Source organism: Gadus chalcogrammus, chromosome 16 (assembly GCF_026213295.1).
Source record: "Gadus chalcogrammus isolate NIFS_2021 chromosome 16, NIFS_Gcha_1.0, whole genome shotgun sequence".
NCBI classification, from domain to species: Eukaryota; Metazoa; Chordata; class Actinopteri; order Gadiformes; family Gadidae; genus Gadus; species Gadus chalcogrammus.
This window is the reverse complement of record NC_079427.1, coordinates 4,188,951-4,214,357: the sequence shown is the minus strand read 5'-3', so window position 1 is coordinate 4,214,357 and position 25,407 is coordinate 4,188,951. Positions and strand designations below refer to the sequence as shown.

General features: G+C 45.9%; 1 protein-coding gene across 1 annotated transcript; it reads right to left on the bottom strand.

Annotated features, from left to right (window-relative positions):
• Positions 1-63: 63 nt before the first annotated feature.
• On the bottom strand, positions 64-22,905 carry urb1 (URB1 ribosome biogenesis homolog). Its single transcript, XM_056610315.1, has 38 exons — positions 22,677-22,905; positions 22,129-22,268; positions 21,611-21,759; positions 21,049-21,178; positions 20,414-20,510; positions 20,200-20,285; positions 19,797-19,925; positions 19,199-19,329; positions 18,167-18,359; positions 17,365-17,502; positions 16,870-17,043; positions 16,302-16,440; positions 16,083-16,205; positions 15,685-15,797; positions 15,232-15,351; positions 14,894-15,010; positions 14,519-14,657; positions 13,392-13,550; positions 12,764-12,975; positions 12,098-12,328; positions 11,075-11,263; positions 9,942-10,803; positions 9,514-9,718; positions 8,892-9,078; positions 8,235-8,293; positions 7,292-7,485; positions 6,860-6,970; positions 6,564-6,627; positions 6,013-6,181; positions 5,671-5,773; positions 5,376-5,536; positions 4,484-4,595; positions 3,992-4,098; positions 3,335-3,478; positions 2,687-2,796; positions 1,870-2,064; positions 1,203-1,438; positions 64-263 (listed from the first exon to the last, which is right to left on the bottom strand). Exons 1-38 carry the CDS (start codon positions 22,798-22,800, stop codon positions 64-66), a joined length of 6,252 nt encoding a protein of 2,083 aa, XP_056466290.1. The 5' UTR covers positions 22,801-22,905.
• Between the last annotated feature and the right edge of the window lie 2,502 nt (positions 22,906-25,407).

The following is a 25,407-nucleotide window of genomic DNA, read 5'->3' as shown; positions in this document are numbered from 1 at the left end:
CACAGAGAAAGTTATTGGAAATATATTATTCTATATATTATTTAATATAAGTATCCTCTGAGTCTACTCACGACTTGGGGTGCTGGGGGCATGGCCGGAAGCGGGGGTCTCCCAGTGGGTGAAGACCATGCGGAGGTCCCCTTTACAGGCCGTGAGGAGGGCCTGTTCCCGCTGCTCCCTGTCGCTGTCCTCCTCCGGGTCCTCAGTTTGCTTGCGGCTGTGGGAGGCGGGGGGTCGGCCTCTGGTCTTGGCCCTGCCTGTCCCTGGAGGGGGGACGGGGGACGGATCAATCAAGGTCAACCTCAGGGGATTCAAGGGAACCATGGCAACAACAATAAATAAACAGTGCTGTAAACCGGCGTGAAAGCAGAGACATATCTGGTGAAAAGTGTGTTGTCATAGTAGCTTGTTTTTGATTGGTCCAATCAGGACCTGTACGTAGAGCTGCCCTGTGGTTTGCTCTTTGCGTCGGGTTGAGACTAGGAAATGTAAGCGAAATATGCAGGCAAAAATAACCTTGTACTGTTTCGGCATTGGTGCAGTTATATTTAGGGATGCACCGAATATTTGGCCACTGAAAATGTTCGGCCGAAAATGTTCCAAAACATAATTTTCTGTTTCGGCCGAGGGAGCAAAAAGGCTGAAAAAAATAAACCGAACATTTTCATTTTTGAAAAAAAAAAAAGATTTGTATTACTCATTTATTTAATGTTCTTAAATTCTTGCTATAATGTCTGCTGTAATGTTAGAAAACGTTCAGCATTAAATAAATATTTTGTATCAAATTTGAAAATGATTTTTTTGATTGAAAAGCAAGAGAAAAAAAAAGGACATTTAATTGTTTAATTTATGCAATGGTAAAAAAAATAAAAGCAAAATGAATGTAAAACAGCAAAAGCCACATTCGGGATTCGGTTTCGGTTTCGGCCAAGAATTTTCATTTCGGTGCATCCCTCTTTGTATTATCAGCTGCTTCTGACCCGGGTATTCTACACAGTGGCGCACCACGGCCTAATAATTACAGCGCCGGAAAAAAGTGCAGAATTGTGCCGCCCGTGCCCATGAACCGGAGCCAGGCTATTGTGATCAATTGCAGCGGCGAACGGAGAGCGAATGCTACCCCAGCTGATGTCAGGGGACTGTACAGATCAGGGATCAAGGGTCACCCATCAGGTCATCGAATGAGGGCTGTGTCGACTCACCCAGGAGCCCCTTCAGGGCGTGCCTCTCGGCCACGCTCTGCAGCTGTCCCAGCAGCGTGGCGTCGTGGGAGAGCGAGGCCCAGCTCTGCAGCAGGGAGAGGGCGTCGGTGGAGGAGAGGCGCTGGGGTTTGAGGGTGAAGCGGTCGCCCCGGGCCACGCCCACCGAGCCGCGATGCCTCAGCATGGAGCTCAGGGTCCGGAGGAAGAGGTTCATCTGGGCGGGTCTCACCTCCGTCCTGACGGGGAGGGCAGATACTGGTACTTTGTATTTCACTGTCTTGTAGTACTTGTGAATATGTTTAACATGAAAAAAAATAAATATGAAAAAAATCGTTTTATTTTAAATTGTAAAACGATTTTTTTTAAATTTTTTATATTTTGCACAAAATGAGACTAAACAAGGTTTAGAGAGAAAGAATGAATGGGTGGGTAAAGAGCGATAGACAGAGACGGAGAGAAAAGACACACAAACGCAGTAGCAGAGTTCGCCCAGCCAGCATTCTGTTTCATGCCGGCTCTTAAAACAAGGCTCTTGTTGTCCCCAACTCTCCCTGTGATAGAAACACTTTTATCACCTGACGAAATCACGAAAGCACCGTCACGAGGAAGCTAGTGCGTCGGGGACGGGCGAGTGCTTCAGAGCAGGAGACGCGGCGGGGACATGTACCTCAGAGAGGGGATGAGGGTGAACGCCACGCAGAGGAACTCGTCCACCAGGGGGAGCGGGAGGGTCTTGGCGGCGGGCTGTGGCGGCCGGTCCGTCTGGGGAGGCTCCGGCGGCGTGTCCTTCTGTCCCAGGTTGGTGGACCAGACGACGTGGAGCAGGGCCACCACACCGCTCAGCAGCCGCGGCTCCAGGGTCCTGAGCCCGCCGGAGGGGAGGGGCTCGTTAACGTCAGCTCAGACTCTATGCTCTAACACTTTAACCGTACCTTTGTTAGCCGACGTTCATCAGCTCATAGTGTTAGCGAACACTGTGAGCTGATGTTATTCTATTGTGACTATGGACTGTAACTGTTAGCTGATATGTTATTCTATTGTAACCAACTGTTAGCTGATATGTTATTCTATTGTAACCAACTGTTAGCTGATATGTTATTCTATTGTAACCAACTGTTAGCTGATATGTTAGTCTATTGTAACCAACTGTTGGCTGATGTTATTCTATTGTAACCAACTGTTAGCTGATATGTTATTCTATTGTAACCAACTGTTAGCTGATATGTTATTCTATTGTAACCAACTGTTAGCTGATATGTTATTCTATTGTAACCAACTGTTGGCTGATGTTATTCTATTGTAAACGTATCTTCAAATGTGATTAAATTATTACTTAATTTCTTAACCAATACAATCTAAATCTTTTCAGCTGCGTTTTACCCACAAGCCCATGCTGTGGAACCTTCCTCTTATAACTGCGTAGGGATGAATAGGATTTTTTTTTCTTTTAAACAGACGACATTAAACATGGACGCCCCGCCCACCTCCTCCTGAGCAGGTGCAGCATCCAGGGGAGGAGCCCACAGCTCTTGGTCAGGTGGTAGGCAGCCTTGGGGACCCGCCCGGCCTGGCTCAACACCCTCAGGATCTGGACCTGGCGGGGAGGTCAGGGACACAGGTCACGCTCGGCTCCCCAGCGCCAATACACACTGCGTCGGCAGGACAGTGCAGGTTGGGTGCAGATTGTGTGTGTGCGTGCGTGCATTAGGGCTTAGACTTTTGCCCAAAAGTCATATTCGAAGTTTGTTTGTTTATTAATATTAATATTCAAATATTTATCAATAATATTTTGTCCATTAAATGCCTTCAGTAAGACCTGGATTGGGCTTTGCGAGGTTTGTTTACCGGCGTTGCTATGGTTACCGGTCTTTCACGTTCCAACGGTTTATTAGGTTTCTAATAAATCGCTGTCTAATCAATACTTCATTCACTGCCTCTTCCGTGGTCATTACAATATTATGAATAGACTGTGTCGGGTTCTCCAACGTCTCTCCCTCTTGGCCTGCCCATAACAGGTTCCAATATTAAGGGCTGCCTAATATTCGTTCGAATTTTGATTTATTTTTTGATATTCGAATTATATTCGAATAACGAAGTTCGGAGTCAAAGCCCTAGCGTGCGTGCAGGGGTACCTGGGTGTCCTCCTCACAGAGGGGGCTGCTGCTGTAGGCCAGAAGGCCCAGGAAGATGCCCTGTTGGCTGCACAGCTCGTAGCAGTAGCGGTCCCGAAGACCCTCCTCCAACAGCCCCAGGCACCACTCACGCTCCTGCTTATGCTGGGGGAGAGGGAGGGAGGGAGGGGGGAGAGAGAGAGAGAGAGAAAGAGAAAGAGAAAGAGAAAGAGAAAGAGAAAGAGAAAGAGGAGGGAGAGGGGAGAGAACGAGGGAGATATTGGAGGAAAAAATAGGGAGAGAAAGTCAGAGAAAGACAAAAAGAGGGGTAAGGAGATAGTCATACCAGAAGAGAGAGGCCGAGATGGGGAGTGGGTGGTTAAACATGAGTTAAGTTTACGAACGAGGTCCCCACCATCCCAGGGACAGATAATAGCAGAAACAACATCAGGAAGGTAAAGATAATATCAATAAACATTACAGGGTGAAGGACAGGGATGCCTAATGATGAAACTGTTGGTTTAGAGAGCTTCATGTGACACCATGAAGCTCACCAATCATTAGGAATGTGCTCCAGAGCACTTCTCTGGGCCGTAACAATATTGTAGTAAGATAAGATGGTACTTTATCAACGACAGACTGGAACTACAATTGAACAACAAACAACCGCAGTTTTACCTCCGTGTCTGAGCTGTGGAACAGCTTGAAGAAGTCGGGGACTCTCCTGAAGTCCAGGCTCTGGTGGGACAGCAGGAACTTGTTGAGCACCACGTACATATGATCCTCTGGAGGGAGAGAAGCAGTTTTAGAGGCGCAAGAACGCGCTGACATATTTGCCGCGGGGTTGATTGATGCTGAAAGAAGATGGCAACATACGAAAAAAATTAAATAAACTGTACATATTATAAAATAAAGATGGTAAGATTACGAAAGTCTAAAACCACTCACACTATAAATACTAAAATCCAAAGACTGAGAGATGGGGCTTTCCTATACCTCCTCAATACAGCTAAATGGGTTAAGCAAATTCAGATCCTACGCTGCAGTTGTCATCTTACATAAATAACTAAAGATGAAGAACAGACAGGATCATGTCTTCCTAGTAGTAATGGTTCAGTGTTATTGAAACATAATCCCGATAGTGTGTGATTTAGCTGTGTGTGAACGGACCTGGTTTGAGCATCTGTTGCGCCACCTTGGAGAGGTACGTGGTCATGACGAAGGGCAGGCGGCCATTCTTCTGCCGGATGCCGTTCTTCATCATGTCCATCAGGTAGAGCAGCTGCAGGAAACAAACAGATTCAAGATAAGAGAGGTGGCACTTGATTAAGCCCTGATCAGACGATTGGGACAGAACGGGTTTCTAATTAAAGCAATGGATTACATGTCCGTCTTGAAAACAAGAGATTACACTTTGCTCTTCATAAACCTGCTTCTATGTTACTTTTCTAATGCAGCCAGCAGAGTCAATCCATCCAGGGGATTTTTCTCTATAAATAGTTTGATTCTCATCCGCTTTGGGTGTGTTAACCTTGTGAGTTAAATAAAGGTGTTCTAATCTAAAGTCAAAGGTTTTCTCTTCTAAAAGTTAAATAAAAGGTGTTCTCATCTAAAGTCAAAGGTTTTCTCTTCTAAAGTTAAATAAAAGGTGTTCTCATCTAAAGTCAAAGGTTTTCTCTTCTAAAGTTAAATAAAGGTGTTCTCATCTAAAGTCAAAGGTTTTCTCTTCTAAAAGTTAAATGAAGGTGTTCTCATCTAAAGTCAAAGGTTTTCTCTTCTAAAAGTTAAATAAAGGTGTTCTCATCTAAAGTCAAAGGTTTTCTCTTCTAAAAGTTAAATAAAGGTGTTCTCTTCTAAAGTCAAAGGTTTTCTCTTCTAAAAGTTAAATAAAGGTGTTCTCATCTAAAGTCAAAGGTTTTCTCTTCTAAAAGTTAAATAAAGGTGTTCTCTTCTAAAGTTAAAGGAAGTCCCTTCTAAAATTAAATGTGTGCTCATCTAATGTTAAAGGTGTTCCCTTCTAGAAGTAAAGGACGTTCCCTCCCAAAGGTAATGGCGTGTTCACCTGTCTCTTCTTGACGCTGGCCGTGCCCTCCAGGTGGGGGTAGAAGGAGGTCAGGATGTGGTATCCTGCAGCCCGGACCTTAGGGTCGTAGCTGCTCAGGGCCGTGACCGTCAGGCCGAAGGCGTGGCTCGACACAAACTTGAAGCAGTTCACCACACAGTCTGTCGTAGAAGGGAGAAGGGTTAGGGCTGGCCTCGGGAATTAACTGCACTTAAAAGGATACGGCAAGCTTTGACTCTCATTGCAACGCATCCCCAATGGAACAAGACAGACAGGAGTTAGTATCATGGCCCACCTGGTCGCAGAATGGTGCTGAACAGGGGCAGGAGGTAGCAAGGGTCGTACAGGTTCCCGAGTTCCTTTACTTCTTCGTCTTGATAAAGAAGCTCTTTTCCCTCCTATGAAGAAGCCAATTTGAATTAAACTTTTACATACTATTACCACTAACGCTTTTATGATCAGCATCAATTATGCAACAGGTTAGGGCAAAGAAGGGTAAACTTGCTTTCTTGTGCTAGGTTTAGCTCAGTGCTAGACTGTGGTACACGCCTAGCCCTAACTCAGAGCTAACCCGAGGTGTGATTGGGTTCAGCCATAGCTCAGTGCTAATCTTTGCTAGCTTCCGCTCGTCGCTAACCTGGGGTATGATTCTACGCTGCTGGGGGAAGTGAGCGATGGTGTTCAGCATGCGGTCGGGGCTGAGCAGGGCCAGGAGGTCCTCTGAGCTGGGCTGCTGCCATAAGGACGCTCCCAGGCTTTTGCGGGCCTTGTGGTGCTCCACCGCCGCCGAGCCCCACAGTAGACATCTGGGAGAACAAACGCATTCGCTAGGCTCGCAACACTAACCAGTTGCTAGAGAACAGACATACACACAACATCAGCAGTTACAAACAGACTTGTAACTGAGGAAACTAGCTCACGCGCTAGTGTTAGGGTTAGTGTTACCCTAACCCAAAAAAAACAAAAAACAATCTCAGAAAAAAATATTTACAGGAAGTTTTTCTAAATAACAACCAAGAAAAATAAAAGCAAATAAAAAAAAATTGTGAAATGTGTAAATACCGCAAGTGTTTGTTCAGACATTTTTTGCTCAAGTATGAAGACTTTTAGAACTTAGCGCGCGCGCGCACGCACGCACGCACGCACACGCGCGCAGACGCACACACGCACGCACACGACTCCACTTACTGGAACTTGAGCAGGCTGATGTTGTTCTTCTCATACTCCTGGAGTAGCAGCAGCAGCTTCTGGTCTGGAGGACAACACAGAGTGAGGATAACACCGTCTGATCTCTGTCCCACTCACATAGGCTCTCAATCCCACTGCTTATGCACTCACTCGCAATCGTTCACTCACCTATTCCCTCTCTCTTGCACTTTCCCGCCACTCGCTCACTTTCACTTTCTCTCGCACACACTCTGATCTATTTACCCCCCTCACTTTCACAGCCTCTCTGTCTACCGCAGACAAACTCAGCAGCGTACCCTTGATGCTGAGCGTTGCTCCGTAGGCTCCCAACATGATTACAAAGTGGTTGACGTTGCAGACGGCAGGACACCTCTTCACCAGACACAGAACCACGGACACCAGCGCTTCTGGAACCAAAGAAATAATTAATCTTGCACATTGTCACTTTAATGGCAGCTACTTCTTGGCTCATGACAAATCAAGATGACTGATTATAAGTGTAGAATTTTATAATTTTTAATATGTTCACTGAATCATATTAATTCAAAAACATGTTCATTCTCTGTATTATATCATTATAACTGTATTCATAGTGCGTTTTGAATTGATTTAAATAATAATAATTGCATCATTGAAACCCCCATTTGATAAAAAGAAAAAAAAAAAAAAAGGTAATTGTTAGATTATCAGATGATACTATATTCCTATTATTTATTCCCCTGTCTCACCCTTGGTCTGGGGGCAGTGTCCCGCGTCCTGGTCGGACTCCAACATGGCGGGCAGGAAGAGGGAGTGGCTGCTGACCATCATGTGAATGGTGGCGAGTGGGAGGAAGTCCTTGGGCGCCGCGTCCCCCTCTACGTAGAGCAGCTCCACAAGGTCCCTCAGGGCTCCCAGGAAGTACGGGTCTTTGTAGCGGTACCTGGGGTGGAGAGAGAGACACTGTAGAGCAGGGGTCTCAAACTCGTGGCCCGGGGGCCAATTGAGGCCCGCGGGATGATATTTTGTGGCCCCCTACTTGGCATCAAAATTTAGTGTTAGTGCGGCCTGCGCGTTGTTGTCAAACGCACAGAGTGGCTTGCCACGCTTTTTAATGACTTGTGATAGGGTGACCAGATTAATGACCAGACCGGTTATGCCGGGTAAGTCCCAATTTTGAGCTGCATGTACTGAGTTCCGACAAAAACCAAAGGACGCTAAAATGTCCCGGATTCCACCAACCGCTATGCAGTGTCCCCCGTTGTCAGGGATTACATAGCTAACGTGATCTTATTATAGCCCGATCATTAACTTAGATTGGGTCAGTTGTGCTCCTTTTTTTTGTGGAATACTTGATGGGGCCCAGCCTGACCAAGACTCTACCTCCGGCGGCCCACAGGTAACTAGAGTTTGAGACCCCTGCTGTAGAGCCTACACCGGACCTACACCTTTTGGGTGATTGAGGCTAACGATCCCAGCCAGAGGTTCAAGGCAGACCCACTTAAAGTTATGGGAATCATTATGAAAAGTGTAACGTACACACAGAAGGATTGTTATTCATCCCAGCGATATTTCAAGCAGAACAATGTTGAAAAAGCCTACTTGTCAAAAATGTACCACATATAGTAAGACTATTAGTGAGAGGACCAGCTTCAATACATTCAATATTGACGTCTGAATATTGATACTTACTTTAGTCCGCTTTTCACAAAACTATTCCAGTCGGATGGTGTGAGATCTTCCGCAAAGGTCTGAATAAACATAACATTTAAAGAAAGTTATGAAAACCAGAAAACAACAGTAAAAAACAAAAAGGGACCTTTCCGATTGTACGGAACAACCAAACATTACGAATTTCAACAATTTAAAATGGGATTGGCTAAAGTGCTTGTCAAGTGATGTCAGTAACCGGTGACATCACTACAGCAATTTCAGCCGATCAGAAACAACAATATCTTAGTTTTGATTAGTGATCGGCCGATATTTGCGTATTTCTTACGTGTCGGCCGTTTTTTTCTTTTCGGTATCAGACAGTTCAATAAATTTTCATTTTTTTTAAATTGAGACATTGTTACATTTGTCATTCATCATTGTGTCATTTTTATGATGTAAATTGAGGGAGGCTTAGCCTTGAGTATATTGCTCGCTCCCAGAGTGACTCGCTGAGCATATTTAAATTGTGCTCTCGCGAGAACTCATCGCGAGAAGATCGGCCCTAAGAAAATCCATATCGGTCGATCCCTAGTTTTGATTGTGTACACTTTTAATTTAGTTATTGTATCTCGGCACCAATTCGCCATAGAAGATGTATCTCACGCAAGACAAGAGAGTGCTTTCTGAAGCGGTTACCAGATGTTTGAGCAGCCTCTCCAGGATGTTCTGCTCCTGGCTGCAGGGTGGCTCCGGCTGCTGTTTGGCCCGGCTGTAGGCGGAGACCAGCCACCTGAGCGATGACACCACCACACTCTTCCTCCAGGACTCCTGCTCCTCGGGGCTCTCAGACAGCTTGTCCTTCACCACGTCCACCAGCTGCCACCTGACAACAGGGGGACAGAGCAAGAGCTTTAGCCATTCATTTAAACATTAATTAAAATGATTATGAAAAGCTTTACCTATTAATACTAACAGGCTAGTGGCAAAGGTAATGGACAATGGTTATAATGTTTTGTATTTTCAGGAGATCCATCAACCTTTACCCAGAATAGTGTGTTTTTTTTTTTCTTTGAAGGCCTCTGATTGGGTTAGTGCTGTATTGCATTTCATTGAACCCTTGCACAAAGTCGTGTGCCCTTATTTGGACCTATGTGGGTCGTGTTCCCAAACGAGAGCACTCACACTGGCATCGCCACTCAACCGTGCTACAATCTGAATCGAACCTTGGACGCTCCAAGACTTTGTTTGCCTACATGGTGAACACACTAGCGGCTTGAGCCCCTGAATCGCCCCGATAGGAATCGACTCTTGTGCCTACCGTTCGTAACCCTCTGCCGACTGAAGCGCTGCTGGCAGCTTGCTGAGGAGGTCACGGATGTCCTTGGTGCTGGCGGCCAGTTGGATCAGAGAGCCCAGAGTTTGAGCGTGTGCTCCCACATCACCCCCGCTGGCCTGGTCCAGAACTGACCCACACAGCTTGGGCAGCAGAGCCTTCTTCAGCGCTTTGAGCACCCGGGATTGCACTGGAAAGCACAAGGGACATACAACAGCTCTTTAATTGTGAAACAAGGGAATTGAGTTTAAATTTAGATTGATAGCTTAGAAACCGATAAGATACCTTTTTTATTTTCAAGAGGAAAACTTGAAAAACTCAAGCCAAAAAACACAATGTAAAAGCATCACATCATTAAAAATAATACTAATTAAATAGAATCCAGGCAGTCGATTTTACGTCAGAGTACCAACCATCGGTGGGCGTGGCCGGGTCGCCCCCGCCTGCCGCCAGCAGGTAGGCGTCTACGACGGGGAGGAAGTCTTCCGTGCGCTCCGCCACGGCCTCCATGTTGCCCGCCTCCAGGCACCAGAGCTGGAAGCGCAGGCGGTGCGCGGGGCCGTTCCCCAGCAGCAGGCCGCACAGGCCCCGGGGCCCCGCGCTCGCCGCCCGCTCCAGGCAGTGGAGGAAGACGTCCGTGTGCACGAGCCGGGCGCCACCGGGCTCGCCGCTCAGCGTGGCCAGCAGGAAGTCCTCCAGGCGGGCGCTGCTGGAGCACGCCAGCAGCAGGGTGCCCAGGCCCTGCAGGTGGGCCCGGGTCAGGGGCAGACGCCGGGACCCGGCCCCGGTGCCGCCGCCGCCGCCACCGCCGCTCTCCGTCAGGATCTCCAACGCCGCCGTCCCGTACAGACCCAGCTGGTTGCCGGGGGCGACCACCAGGCAGTCTTGGGGGAGGAGCAACAGGGTGGAGACCACGCCCCTCAGCTGGCACGCCCCGAAGTAGGGGTGCAGCGCTCGCAGAGCCTGCAGCGGCCGCGACTGCTGCTGCTGCTGCTGCTGCTCGGCCTTCTGGGAGGCGGAGTCCTGGAGCTCCCGGAGCACGGCGGTCTCCACGGCGACCAGGTAGCGGTCGAGCAGGTCCGGGCGGCCCAGGTCCCGGAGGAGGGGGGCGCAGGCCTCCAGCAGGGCCAGCACCCCCTCGCTCATCTGGCCGCCAAGGCGCCTGAGCTTGACGGGGTTGAGGGAGTTGGCGGGCAGCGAGGACAGCTCCAGGGCCAGGAACCACTGCTCCACACACGGGTGCTTCAGGATGGAGGAGAGGGCCGACGCCACCACCTGGGGACCACCGAGAGGGGTCAGAGAGACGCTATGTTAGGGATGCCGCAGTATACGGTATTATCGGTGTTGAGGCCAACACCGATTACTCGGTGTTGCACACTGGCCACACCAAGTTGTTAATAGGCTGCTGTGAAAAGGCACTATAGGCTAGTGCGCATGAAACAATCATGAGTACCGCGAAAATATAAATACGTGAAACGGTGTCTAATCAAAAGCTACGGGGTACGTCATCGGGTCAGGAAATCGAAAACGGAACCTTCTAGCTCACCTGTTGCTTGCTGGTCTCAGGTGTCGGTGAGGCGTCGTCGGACAGGAAGAGGTCAGACGCGTCCTTGGAGTCGGGGGGCTGGGGTTCGGTGGTCTCCGGGACTGCGGGCTCCTTGAAGGCTTGGAGCCGGACAACCACGTCCAACAGGATACCCAGCAACTCCTTCAGAAGCGCCGGACCTTTGGGGAGCTGCGTAGATTCATAACTAAGGTTAATACTTCTGATACTGTTGTGGCCATTCTACCAGGTTTTTTGGGCATGAGGCTGATGCGGAGTTCTCCCGACACACATTCTGAAGAAGCACGCACGGAGAGTAGAATTCTTGTTGAGAGGGTATTCTGACTGTCCAGCAGTTCAAAATAAAGGATTACAAATACGGTTTACTAAACAATATGAAAATACTCGAGTATGCTAATGCGTATATGCGTATGGGTATGCGGTCGGAAAACTGTTCTTTCTCCGCCATCTAACCCGATACAGTCACCGTCAATGGGCCAATTAAGCTCTAGTCTACACAGAAGCAGGTTGAGAGGGAGTGGCTAGGGGATTACGGTAACACATGCAGGTGAGTCCTAGGTGAATAACAAAATATAGTATTTAAGTACATTGATTCATGTGTATATGAACTGAAATTATTTCTCATAAACTTAATAACAAATAATTATAACTTAACGAATAATGTCAAGACAAAATGCAGAAAACCTAATTATGGCTTCTACAAACATTATTTCATATTCATGAAGCAGTTGACCATTGCCGTGTCCCAGAATGCCCTGTAATATAGTGTGAATTTGATAAGTACCCCCCCCCACCCAGCTTTCCATGAAACCATCAGTTGGACCATTAAAGTCAATGGTGTGATTTGGAGCACGCAAAAAACCAAACCAAAGCCGTCCAACTTTCCGCAGATCTGCCACTCTAGGCCCTTATAAGTTGGGCGTATCCCTGCGAGGTTGCTTTGGATTAAAGCTCCTCCTGATAAACGACTGAAGAGCGCCCTAGGGGATCCCCCCCCCCTCTCACCGAGCCGAAGTCCTCCACGGTGGAGCGGGTGTAGAGCAGCAGCTGGTTGACCACCAGGGGGAGCTCTGCCAGCGTGACGCCGGTCAGAGACTCCCGGGCACGGCCCCTGAAGCTCTCCTCGAGGAGGGCCCCGGGTCCCTGGAGGTAGGACGCCTTCAGCAGCCCCGACAGGGAGGAAGACGCTGCCGCCGGCGATGAGGAGGATGAAGACGATGATGCGGGGTCTTTGAACTGTGAGACGGGAAAACAGTAATTGTTTAGCAACATGATTACTTGTTCCCTCCCATTTAAACCGTCATGTTTGTGAAGAGCATTGGTGCGTGAAGTTCAATCAGGGTAAGAGCGGGAAAAATGTGTCATGTGACAACATTCATATAATCGCTATTCATAATATACACATATCTAAGAGAGAATGATAGAAAGAGGAGGAGATATAGAATGAGTTCCAGACAAAATAAGAAATGATATATGCATCAAAATATGCCAAGAAATGCAATCAAAACAGTCCAACCCATGTTTGGGTGATTTAGAATATAAGCCATATCTAGGAAGTCACCATTATGAATGGCTACACCACGTGGTACCCCGATAAGTCAACATACATATCCCATGACTTCCCAACCCAATGCCACCCAAAACAACAGCACATATTAGGATGGGACCCACCAGCTCCTCCTGGCTCTGCTGGGGGAGCCACTTGGAGTAGTACTGGTGGAGGAGGGAGACGGAGGGGTGTGGGGGTCCGGTGGGGGGCTCGGAGGAGGAGGAGGAGGCCAGCTCCTTGTCGTACTGCAGCAGCGTCAGGCACAGGGCCAGCGGCTCCCTCTGGGCGTGGAGAAGGTCCGTCAGCACGCGCGCCAGGTAGTCGTACACGCCGCCTGCGGAGAACCACAGAGGCTCCTTCACCATGACAACAACAACAACAACTGAGGAAGCAGGTTTCAGTGTAATAGTCAATTTGTTAAATCCGTTGCAGGATTATCAAAGCCTGAATTGAATCCATAAAGATAAAGATGATACACGTTTGTTGAAAATGTACTTTTGTATATTAAAAGGGAATTCACATTTTGACCCGTTGCTGTTGCGGGAATGCGTGTATTATTCTTCATTTGTCTTCAACATAATGTAAAAGAAACGTGTTGCTTAGAAACTCAAAAAGCAGCGTTTCATTGTTTGTCTGTGCCTGGCGTGCCTCTTTGAGTTTTGAGTTTGAGCAGCACACAGTGGAAACCAAAAGCCCTCTCTGCGGACCACAATAATGTTCCAACACCGATAGGTGGAGGTCAAAGGTTACCGTGCTGCGGGGGCATCTTGTTGCGGGCGTCCAGGGCGGCGGGCACCAGGGCGCTGAAGGGGAAGGTCTGCGTGATGAGGTCCTCGCTCAGGGCCGGGCCGTACTCCTCCAGCTCCCCCTCGTTGCCCTCCATGATGACGTCCACCATGTCCAGCACGTCTGGGGAGGAGAACCAGAGGTTGGCGTCAGGGAGGGGGGGGGGTGACCAGGGAGGCTTAACCTCAGAGGACCGCCATGTGAGGCCAGGCATTGGCTGGGTTTATCCCGGTACGTTATTAGCCCGATACAGGGTAGGCATTATGGGCCCCATTCAGACAGAATCGGGTGTCACGGCGGAAAATCTCAGTTTAACAAGGGTTTAGTCAGGACAAGGTTAGCAGAAAAAAAGGTTTAGAGTGTGGACAAAATTAGGAGGTGGCAGGTTAGCAACATCAAGCTGATAATGACATTATTAGCAGTAGCAATCAGTGTTGGAAGCATAATGCGAACAGTATCCACAGTAGTTATTACTAGAGCTGTCAAGCGATTAAAATATTTAATCGTGATTAATCGCATTAATGTCATAGTTAACTCACGATTAATCGCAAATAATTTTTCTATGCTAAATATCCCTTGATTTTTTTGTCCCATAATTCTTCTCATTTTAATTCTCTTATCAACATGGTGAATTGCATCGGCTTGCCTTGTGCAAATGATTTTTTATTGATAACAACATTGGCATATACTGATCAAAACAGGACGACACAAAAAACGAGCCTATAGTGCAATTAAACGACTGCTTTGAACAAATGTCATTTGAGCATAGCAGTCAGGCTACTGCTTCTTTGTTTTGAGCCAAAAAAAAAAAAAAAAAAAAGTTTTTTTTATCAAATAATTGCGTCAATCGCGCGATAACATTTTTAACGCCGTTAAATTTGGTTTGCGTTAACGCCGTTAATAACGCGTTTAACTGACAGCTCTAGTTATTACCCATTGGAGTTTGCTGGGACAAGTATGAATGCAGCAAGATAATCACAGTAATTCATTGCAATTTTTTCAGCACTTTCCAAGGCACTCAATACACTGAATGGTGAGCAGCATCGACTGAGCGAGAGGTGTGAGCGTAAGCGGTGGAGGCTAGCTGGTACCGTCGATGTGTGAGATGGGGATGCTGGCTGCGTCTGCCTCGTTGCCGGTAAGGGAGGCGTGCAGGTAGGCTGCGTCCTGCACCAGAGTAGCCACCTTATCACTGTACACGTACTGGTTGGACAGCAGCCTCACACACACCTGGGGGATGGAGAGGGAGACGCACGCAAATGGGTGGAGAAACCACATATATTTGTATTGCCATTTTAAACTTGATAATTCACTTCACTTTCAGTTTCACTTTGTATTGCAGCTTTCCGCAATAAGTCTAATTTGAATAAAGTTTGATTGATTTGAAGGACTCTGAGCGATGGTGGCCTGTGTAGTCCAATATCTCAGAGGGCTTCGGTCTTGCTCAGGGGGTCACATGGTCTTACCCTCTCCAGGAAGTGGATGACGGTGTCCTGGTGCTCAGGCTCCACCTGGCCAAGGTGCTCCAGCCACAGCTCCAGCTCACTGCTGGTGTAGTCAAACATACCCGTGTCCTTCAGCACCTACAGCGGAGAAAAACACACACACAAAGATAAACACACTTTTGGATTTATTGTTCTAACAATCATTCATATGAATTATTACAATAAATGTAAAAAAAAAAAAAAAAAAGCTCTTCAGCCCAGAGTTGGTTAAACTAAACACACTGTTGGAGATAAAACATGTAGAGGTAAATAAAGGACACTCTCTTCTGCACGGGATAAGAGACTACGGCGTTGCTCACCTTGAGCACCAGCCTCTTGGTGAGCCTCCTGAGAGGAGCGTTGCGGCTGCTGACCAACATCTTGAGGAGCAGGAAGAGAACCGGCTTCTCCCCGCTGGAAGACTCCGTCTCCACCGCGTTCTGCAGGACAGAGGAGGAAGATACGTCTATACACACACACACACTATAAGAGTAGTAGCAATGAGGACGGATAAAGTAATGAAACATTATTCTAAATCAGAACCAGAATCTCTTTATTGAGCGATTCTGACATTGAGATGATTGACAGTTGATGAGTGAAGGGAGGTATAAAGGGAGGGATCGATTGGGATCGAGGTAGGCGGATGAAGGCAGGGATGTATGGAGGGAAGGATGGAATGAGAGGTGGAAGAAGGAAAGAGCGAATGAAAGGATGAAGAGACCCAACACAACGAGCAGTGCTGTGGTTCTCGTGAGCGCCAGGCTCCTTCCTACCTGTAAGCGGACCCAGGAGAACTTGGAGGAGGGCAGCTCCAGGGCCAGCTGCAGGACCTGGTGCTGGAGGACGGGGGGAACCTCTCCTCTCAAGCCTTCCTCCGACACGATGCCTGGAGGAGGGACAGAGGAGGTACACACTGAGAGGACTTCTAACCTTCTTTGGCCCGCGATCACACTCGTTTCAGATCGAACATTCCCGCGACTACACCCAACTTCTTTCATTTTTGGGCCTCTGCTTCCACACACACATTGTTTCAACCAAATCTCTTATATATGTCAGAGTGGACATTTGAACATCTCATTTTGCTAAAGAGGGTTAGGGCTTAAAAAAAAATCTAAAAATAAAAACAACACACCCACAGACCGCTAGGATGTGAAAGCCCCGACCTACTCACCCCTGAAGAGCTTGCTGAAGTCAAACTTGCACAGGCTGACCAAGTGTGGCGCCACCTTCTGGTAGAGACACATCACCTGCAGCAGGAGGGCCTTCAGCATGATGACCTCCGCGGGGTCGGCCGCTGGAGGGATACACAGACAGGGGGCGCTGTTACACCCCGTCAGAGAAACACTCGAATGAATGAAGCGGACAATGTGTCGATGAGTTGTTGTGTTACCGAGACTTTCAGGGGGCTTTTTATCCTCGGGTGTCTTCAGTGCCTTTGCCTTTTTTGCCATGTTGAGCTTCTCCTCCAGCTCCTCTTTCTTGGACAGCGACTGCCAGTTGGACACGATGCTAGTCATGTCGGGCAGAATCTGGAAGAGCGAGAGAAAGATGGATGTTGGCGAGTTTCTCTTCAACGGTTTGCTCAGCCTCCAGGGCTGCTCAAGGCCCTCACATTCACCCTGACATTGAGTGAACGTCAGGGAATGTCTGCTTGGTTACATGACATTCTTACTTTTCTACTCATTACTGCAACGGATCGATACCGCTTTTAATGTCGCTGAAGCAGCTCCTTCTTGACCACTAATTGCTACTCCTCGAAGATATAGCGAACGAGTCAATAGTTACTGCCAGAAGGAGGCTCAACTACGATCACAGACCAGGCACAATAAACACAAACAGCGGCATAGAGACCCATCATCGCCCTTTTGCGATGGCTAACCAACACAGAAGCAGAAGTCTGCCTTCAAATCAGCCACTGAAGATACGCCGATGAGGCGCTAAACCAGCGAGGCGGCTACCTTGCTGACGGTCTCCCGGTACTGCTGCACCAGGGGCTCCATGTTGTCCAGGGTGTAGGCCTCCGAGCTCTCCCACAGCGCCGGGTCGAGCAGGAAGTCCATGTTCTTCTGGGCTCTCCGCAGGACGAACGACATCATGGACAGCGCGGTGTGCTGCACCGCCGTGTTAGAAATCTGAAGGAACATCGATTTGGTTGAAAAAAAAAATCCATCCGTCTGTATCGATCGATCGCCAGGACGACGCACAAGTTTCTACTTTTACATTTTTCGATTCCTGTATTCCATCTCATCTTTTACCGTTAATAACTGCCTATTATTTAACTCATACTGGTTGAATCCCCCTTGCAATCGTGCTGTCACTAATTCATAAAACACACCTTTGCCTTATACGTCGGCCAAAAATGAGTTTGTTTCATCGCGGCTGTCCGCTCACTTCCCATGATGCATTATGTCGATAAACTGAGCTGAGCGGATGTGGATGTGGGCTCCTCTTACGGTGAGGCCGGCGGTGAAGAAGGTCTTGGAGCAGACGGGGGGGAGGGACGTCACCATGATCATGGCCACCAGGCGGGGGAGGGGGATGAACTCCCGCGTCCTGAACACGGACGAGATCTCCGGCTGAGCCTCGTAGATCTGGAGGGGCAGAAGCAGTCCGCAGCCTCAATCAATAATAATAATAATAATAATCAATAACAATAACGCATTGGATTCCAGTGAAAAGGAGGACGGGGGATGGTAGAAGTCTCGAGGGTTCCTCGTGAACAAAGTGGCTATCAAGCTCTGTATTCTCCGTGGTTATTTTCAAAAAGGAGGATGACATTGCCCCCCCCCCCCCCAACCCCCGCTTAATATTCCAAAATCAAATAAAAACATCCATGAAATATAATGATTACCAAAATAGAAAGAAAATCAATATCCACTGAAAAGCCATCTCCCTCAAAAACGAGGGAGATGGCTTGTGTATATATATATACTGTATGTGTTTTTTATTTTATTATTATTATTATCTTATTATTATTATCTTTTTTTATATGTAGTATTGATTTGTTTTGTTTATTTTTTTTATATATATATTTAAATAAATATATATATAAAAAAAAAATATAAAAAAAAAAAAAATGTTTGTAGGATGATGTCAATGTAAAAATAACTCATCAGAATAACAAATGATCCTACAATAAAGTATAAAAAAAAAAAAAAAACGATGAAACAAAAGAGCAATTGGCCCGAAAAAAGAAAGAAAGAAACGACGCCTCTTCACCCCACGACCCCACCCCACCGGCGGGGGGTCCCTGACCTTCTTGACGAGCTGCACGTTGTCCCGCCAGGCGCTCTGCACGCGGGGGGCGAAGGAGTAGCGGCTCTCCTTGAAGAAGCGTCCCAGGAGGTCCGGGCTGGCCCTCAGGGTCTTGGTCACCAGCTCCTCCACCAGGAGGTCCTCCGTGGGCTTCAGCCCCCCCAGGAACTGCAGCAGGATGATGTTCCCCGCCCTGGAGACAGCGGGAGGACCGGGTCAAAGGGGGGGGGGGGGGGGGCCTTTCGGAGCGCTCGAAAAATGTCTTATTTTGTTAACGCCTCCCCTTTGAGTGAGCATATCTCAGTCCCTCCAGAAAAATGCGGCGTTTTTTTTAACCCTAACCCTAACCCTTTTTTGTGATAGTTGGGGCCACAAATCCTTCATGATGCGGCACATTTTCTTAAAAAATTTGATGAAATATGCGGCATATTTATGTGATGAAATTGCGGGAACTCGCAAAAATTGCGGGAACTTGCGGAAAAATGCGGGAACTTGCGATAAATGCAGCTTTTCGATGACGTTCACGTCGCGTAATTACGTCACTTCATAACGTTCCCGGGGCAACAGGGGGAAATGGCTGCTCTTGTTTGAAGTAAACGCAACATTTTTCAACTTTCTGCTAAGATATATGTGACTTTTTTTGCAAAGAAATGCGGGGATTATGAAATCATGCAAGCCCCGCATATTTTCCGCGGAAATCGGCAATTTATGCGGTGAAATTGCGGCATATTTGAAAAAAATGCGGCCCCCGCATGAATATGCAGACGTTGGCTGATTATGCATTGAATTATGCGATCGCATAATCGCGTTTTTCTGGAGGGACTGATTTCTTCCAGTTATGAAACCAGAACAAGGAAGGCGGTCATGGGAACTATATCTCAATTCTTCGATGATGCTTTAATCTTTTATGTAGGCCAATCTGGACCTACCTCAATATTTCGGCATGCTTTCATTTTGTAAAGTGACCATGGAGGTGCCTTGAAAAGGAAATCTAAACGAAGCGTGCGCTGAGGTGTGTTTGAGTTCCCCTACCGGCCGGCCGTGCCGTAGCTGGGGTCGTGGAAGCTGATGCCGTTCTTGCGGGAGCTGCAGACCTCCAGGAGGAAGCTGTGGGCCAGGTCCCGGACCACCGAATTGGCAGCCTGCTCTGGGGTTTGACCCAGCTAGGGAGAGAAGAAGAAACCATCATTTGATGAATGTCATTTATAATGTTCTCTTCACTATGAGGAGTTAAATACAAGACAAAAAAAAACGAACAGATATTTCTGCCGTACTGCCGATGGCATTATCACAACAATTAATAACTAATTTAACCAATCCCGATGAAATCAGTGAAAGCATGTTTAATTGTCCATCCCAATTTCCCCTCAGGAAAAATAGAGCACTCTGAATTAAATTGTCATTTAATCCTAATTTGCAACATTACTTAAATTCGCTGCAATTTATACTCACTTTAACGCAAAAAACAACACAACTACACTAATAGTAGTTACAAACAAAAATGGCACAACATTTCCAGAAAATCGGCCTCATCGAGCAAGCGTTCTTGGCATCAAGAATCCAAATAAATCTCATCAGAGGAACGGTCAAACCCAGTTCTACCCCGCCCCAGACTGGGGACGAGGCTCACCGTGTCGTTGTCCTCCGTGCTGGCGTCTATGATGCCATCCCAGCGGTACAGAGACGACACGTCTGTCAGCAGCACCGCCGTGAAGAACCGCACCTTCTGGGTCTTAGTGATCGCCTTGTTCTTCACCACCTGGACAGACACAAACAAACAAACACCATGAGAACCAGAATGTCAACTTGGGGCAGGGTGTGTTTGACTAGAACCGGAAAGGTACTTGGTTCGATCCACAATGTCCACGATCTACCTGTAGGCCTCTTATAGCAAGATGCACAAATCTAGACCTGCTTGTTAATGACCAATTTATGTATTCACTGTAAACCTCTTTGGATAGAAGCAGCTGCTGAAGGACTCGATGTTATCTAAATCTAAAAAGAAACAGAAAGAGGAGAAACGTTCAACGTACTCGAGACTTGAGAGTGGACAGAATCAAACTGACGATGGACAATCTGTCTGCAATGATCCCAGAGTTTAAGATCTCCGGCAGGAGCTCTGGAACACAAAACGGTAATTGTCAACAACACATCCGAAACATCTGGAGACACAGGAGACATTTTAGTTATCTGTAATATGGACTTGACGGATGCAGGGGTCGTCTGAATGACTAAACAGCGTAATACCTTTGACCTCCAGGATCTGTCCGACTGTAGCGGGGTCTCCAGACATCAGGAAGGACACCGCAAACTGAATGTACGCCATGCGAATGTCCGGTCGCCCCTGGAAACACAAAATAAACCCACCAGGTACCCAGTCAGAACCAGTTATACGTCTCCTGTAGAGCCCACAGTAAGAACAATACAAAATCCAACAAAGAATACTATATTAAATGATCATTATATGTAATAATTTACCAATTTGCTCGGGTAATATTGTTTATTTTTTGGGGGGAATTTAGAAGCAGATTTATTTGAATTGAATAATCAAATTAACGACACATCTCTATAGCAAATGTAAATGTTATTTTTTTTAACAAACTTGGAACAAGTAACATGGAACTGTTACCATCACAATTGTTGTTTGTTTGTTTTGGTTTTATTTTTTAATGTTTATTTATTTATTTATTGATATCAATTTTTTTTTTTTTTTTTTTTTAACGATTTATGACGACTATATGCTCTGTAAGGTGACCTTGGGTGTCTTGAATTGGGCGCCTCTAAATTAAATGTATTATTATTATTATTATTATCACAGACTAGAGCTTGGACAATATTCCAATCATGTGACTGAAGCCAGGTGATGTGGCAGGACGGCTCACCTGTTTGTCCTTCCTCCGGGCCAGCCGGCCCATCCCCTGGCTGAAGTTGAAGTGGGCGTAGACCTCCCGCGCCGCCTCCGAGCCCTGGGACACCATGGCCGACAGCAGACACAGGGCCAGACGCACCAACCTGTCGCAGAGGAACAGCCCTCAGACACGCTAGAGCCATGCAGAGACATCGAACTGCAGCCGACACACAAATGGGTTGAATCATCCCATACACATTTACCAAGTGGACATTATTATGATCATACGTTTAACTCATTCATTAAACCGCTTTGCCAATGTTCATTTTTAATGACATTGATCAATTTATAATTGAATGACATGGGTAGTTAGGTAGTTAGGTAGGTGGTAGACAGTTACAACAACATCAACACCACACATTGTAAAACAAAATATAAAGAGGCAGGAGATAGTCCAAATTAAAAGTAATGGAGGGGTGAAAAGAAAGCCCAGTGCATGAAATTAAATAGTACCAGTCAATATAACAAAACGGAAAAAATGAAAATAGGGCACGTCTTTTGAAGAAAGAGCAAAGTGCTGAGCTGAGTGCACCTACTCGAGGTTCTCCGACCGCAGCGACGCATGGATGACCTTCATGGAGCTGGAGAGTTTCTTCACGACGGCGTTTCCCGCCATGCTGAGGTGAGACAGATCACTGGCCGTCCTCAACAGGATCATCTCCAAGCTCTGGAACACCAGCATCATCTAGTAGACCGACACACACACGAGAGAGAGAGAGAGAGAGAGAGAGAGAGAGAGAGAGAGAGAGAGAGAGAGAGAGAGAGAGAGAGAGAGAGAGAGAGAGAGAGAATATGTTGTAACATGTAAATTAACATGCTAAGAGAATGAATAAAGTTAAACTATTAAACATATTTAGGTACAAAAAGGCACAAGTTTTACACAAATTACAAAAAAAAGGTATAACAATAACACACAATTAATAATAACATGTAATTACAACCAGTTCTTTAAATCTTCATACATCCCATTGTCATATACATATTACAAGCATTGAGGTTCAACATGATCAGTAATCACCCTTGTTCTCTCGATTCCCTCTATTGATTCACTTACCTCCTTGTCAACTGGCTTCTCCACTGCCAGCAATTTGAATATCTCTGCGCATTCCATGGAGATTTTAATGTAACCTTCGACCACATCGTATAAGTCCGGACACGGCAGCTTCTTTGCAAATGATATAAATGTTTCCAGCGCTAATAGACAACAAAATAAATAGAGATACGATTGACTTAATTGAGTTATAACAGCAGAACACACAGTAGGAAATAAATAGGACAATAAGGGTTAGAGCTAGAAGAATAAATACTGAAAATACATCTCTAGGCCTATACATTATGAGTAGCAGATTAGTAAAGTGAAATAGTAGTAGAATGATACTATAAGTAGAAGAAGAGGAAGTACATCAATGTATCACTGTCTATGACTAGAATGACATTTTCACAGATAACTAAAAGTACATATAGTACACGTGCATTGATTTGCAACATGAATACCTACAGAGACCACACTAAATTACAAATACTTCGATTGAGACTACATTTTCCTGCATGCGGCTATAGGTGCATACACTGAATGACAACTTGCTGAACAACCACACTCACCCTTCATGGCTTTAGTTGGATCCTTAAGCATGGATTTGAAAATAGTGCCATTAAACTCTGTCAGGGTTACTTTCTTAGCCTGAGGTTCCGAGACCTCGGAGTCCTCACTGGGTCGCTTCCCCATGTTTAAGTAACAGTTAAACTCAAATGTTAATGAGATAAATACTCATTTAATCTGAGTTTGATGAAAACACGTTGGGAAGAAAACACAACTCTCCGTCCAACTGAGTTTCTGCTCCGGAGTGGAAACAAAATACTTGCGATTCATGGTTCCGGGTACTTTTTAGTAGTTATTTATTACTGCGCTTCCATGGTTTTATCTGTTTTTATTTATGATATTGCTGATCAAAAAGTAAAACGTTTACCGTGGTGCACATATGATAATATTTCGCAAAATGTTCGACATATAAAAAGAAAAACGTGTGTACCGTTTTTTTTTTTTTTTTAAAGGCCAATTAGCGTGGTAGTCAGTTTTATACAGCAACATACTTTATTTAAGCCCTATATGTGTCTATGTTTAGCAAGTTTAAGGAGGAATGATTGGCATCTGCAAAGAACGCATACATGTGGCTCATTGAGAGTGCGGTACAGAATGTAAACAGAATAAGCATTACGTAAATCGTTGACATACTACTCAACTTCTTGACCTGACTGGGTGGTTTATAGTTTGTTTTGGAAACAGTGTGTAGCCTACTTAGAATGCAATGCTACCTACAGCGTATGATTAAACATTGTGCAAAATAGAATTTATCAGTTAATATTGTATTTCCCGTTGTGGCCGCCAGGGGTCACTGCTCCACAGCGCAACGTTGAGCTCAACTCTGACAATTCATGTTGGTTCGAGGCCCCTTGCGCAGGTACGAGCCCCCAGGGAACAGATTGTAATCTATTTGTGGCCCTCCATTAAAACCAATCGTGTTACATCTAATCAGAGCCAGGACTGGTTGGTCGTCAATGTAGTTGAATGCAAGGGCCTTTAATTAACTTCCACTTGATGAGTTTGAGGTTTTATAACTTCAGCTTTAGCCGAATTCCGTAAGACAAGGATGGCCTTTGGGAAAAGGACGACATTTATAGGTTTTGACGAGGGCTCGCTGTACTCAATTCACTCAATTTAATCAACACAAATACAGGCCTGTACATTCCTAACCGTACATTTAAATGAAACCTCTAGACATAATATATTAGGACTTAATACCTGAATGGCACCTTTAATCAACTGTATACAATTGTACCTCACTTTCACTTGCATACACTTGTATAAGATAGCATAATATCTATTTGTATAACCAATGAAAGGAGGCTTAATAAGATTATCTGTCATATTTCTTAACCTTTTCTTCTTTGTTATATAATTGAAACATCATTTAATAAATCTGCAGGAAAGAAAGTTAATATAAGGGAACGTAAGCAGTGGATGTATAGCTCAATATTATGATGGAAATATAGAGAGACTAGGAACACAAATATAGACAGGCACTATGTGACTAATGTCGCTATTAATATTGACCGTAAACTCAATATTATTCCAAATTCAATTTGGAAATTAAAATCATAAAACAAAAATAGAGACGTGAAACTGTAAAGCTAAGGGAGGAAATAATATTAGTATTTGTTTATATATTTATTTATTCATATATTTGTATTCAACACTGAATAAGCTTTGATTAAATTCTACACTGCATATGAAATAGACAGCGCGAAAGAGAATGAGTGTGTGTGCGAGAGAGAGAGAGAGAGAGAGAGAGAGAGAGAGAGAGAGAGAGAGAGAGAGAGAGAGAGAGAGAGAGAGAAAGAGAGATGGAGATAATAGAGAGATAGAAATAAGAGAGAAAAAGAGAGAGAGAGAGCGGAGGGGAGCAGAGTTCCACTGCTGTAAACTGGAGATAGACTTGGTGTACTCCTCACCCTCTCCCAGTCCTTACGATGCCACCTCCTCACCATAACCACCTCACCCCTTCACCATAACCTCCTCACCCCTTCACCATAACCACCTCACCCCTTCACCATAACCTCCTCACCCCTTCACCATAACCACCTCACCCCTTCATCATAACCTCCTCACCCCTTCATCATAACCTCCTCACCCCTTCATCATAACCACCTCACCCCCTCCTCATCATAACCACCTCACCCCTTCATCATAACCACCTCACCCCTTCATCATAACCACCTCACCCCTTCATCATAACCACCTCACCCCTTCATCATAACCACCTCACCCCTTCACCATAACCACCTCACCCTCTCCTCTCCTTACTTACTAAGTCCTTCAATTGCTTGAAGGACCTTATTATTCCCTAATGTGCTTCTCGGTCCCTTAAACTCAGCTCTACTCAAGAAAACTCTATTTGTAGAGGCAATGGACAAAGGTACAATATCAAAGTGCTCAAAGGAGGACTTTAGGACGAAAGGACTAAAGGAAGAGACCATGGAGGGACGGTATGGGAATCGGTGCAGACTGGGTAGACATACAATGGTAGCCTAAAACCAGAACAAATAAGATATAAGAGTTAAAGTAGCACTTCATTCATAGAAATTAACAGATTAGTATCCGCTTCCTCCAAATCAATTATGACTGTAGCTGCAGGGGTGAGAGTCATTTTGCAGACGCTTATAATCCAAAGCGTCTTACGAAGCCTTGATACTGACATACTGTCTTGTCATGACTGTGGGCTAGTCTCCTTGTAGCAGACTCCATCATCCTGTGGCTAAAGGTAATCATATGTGG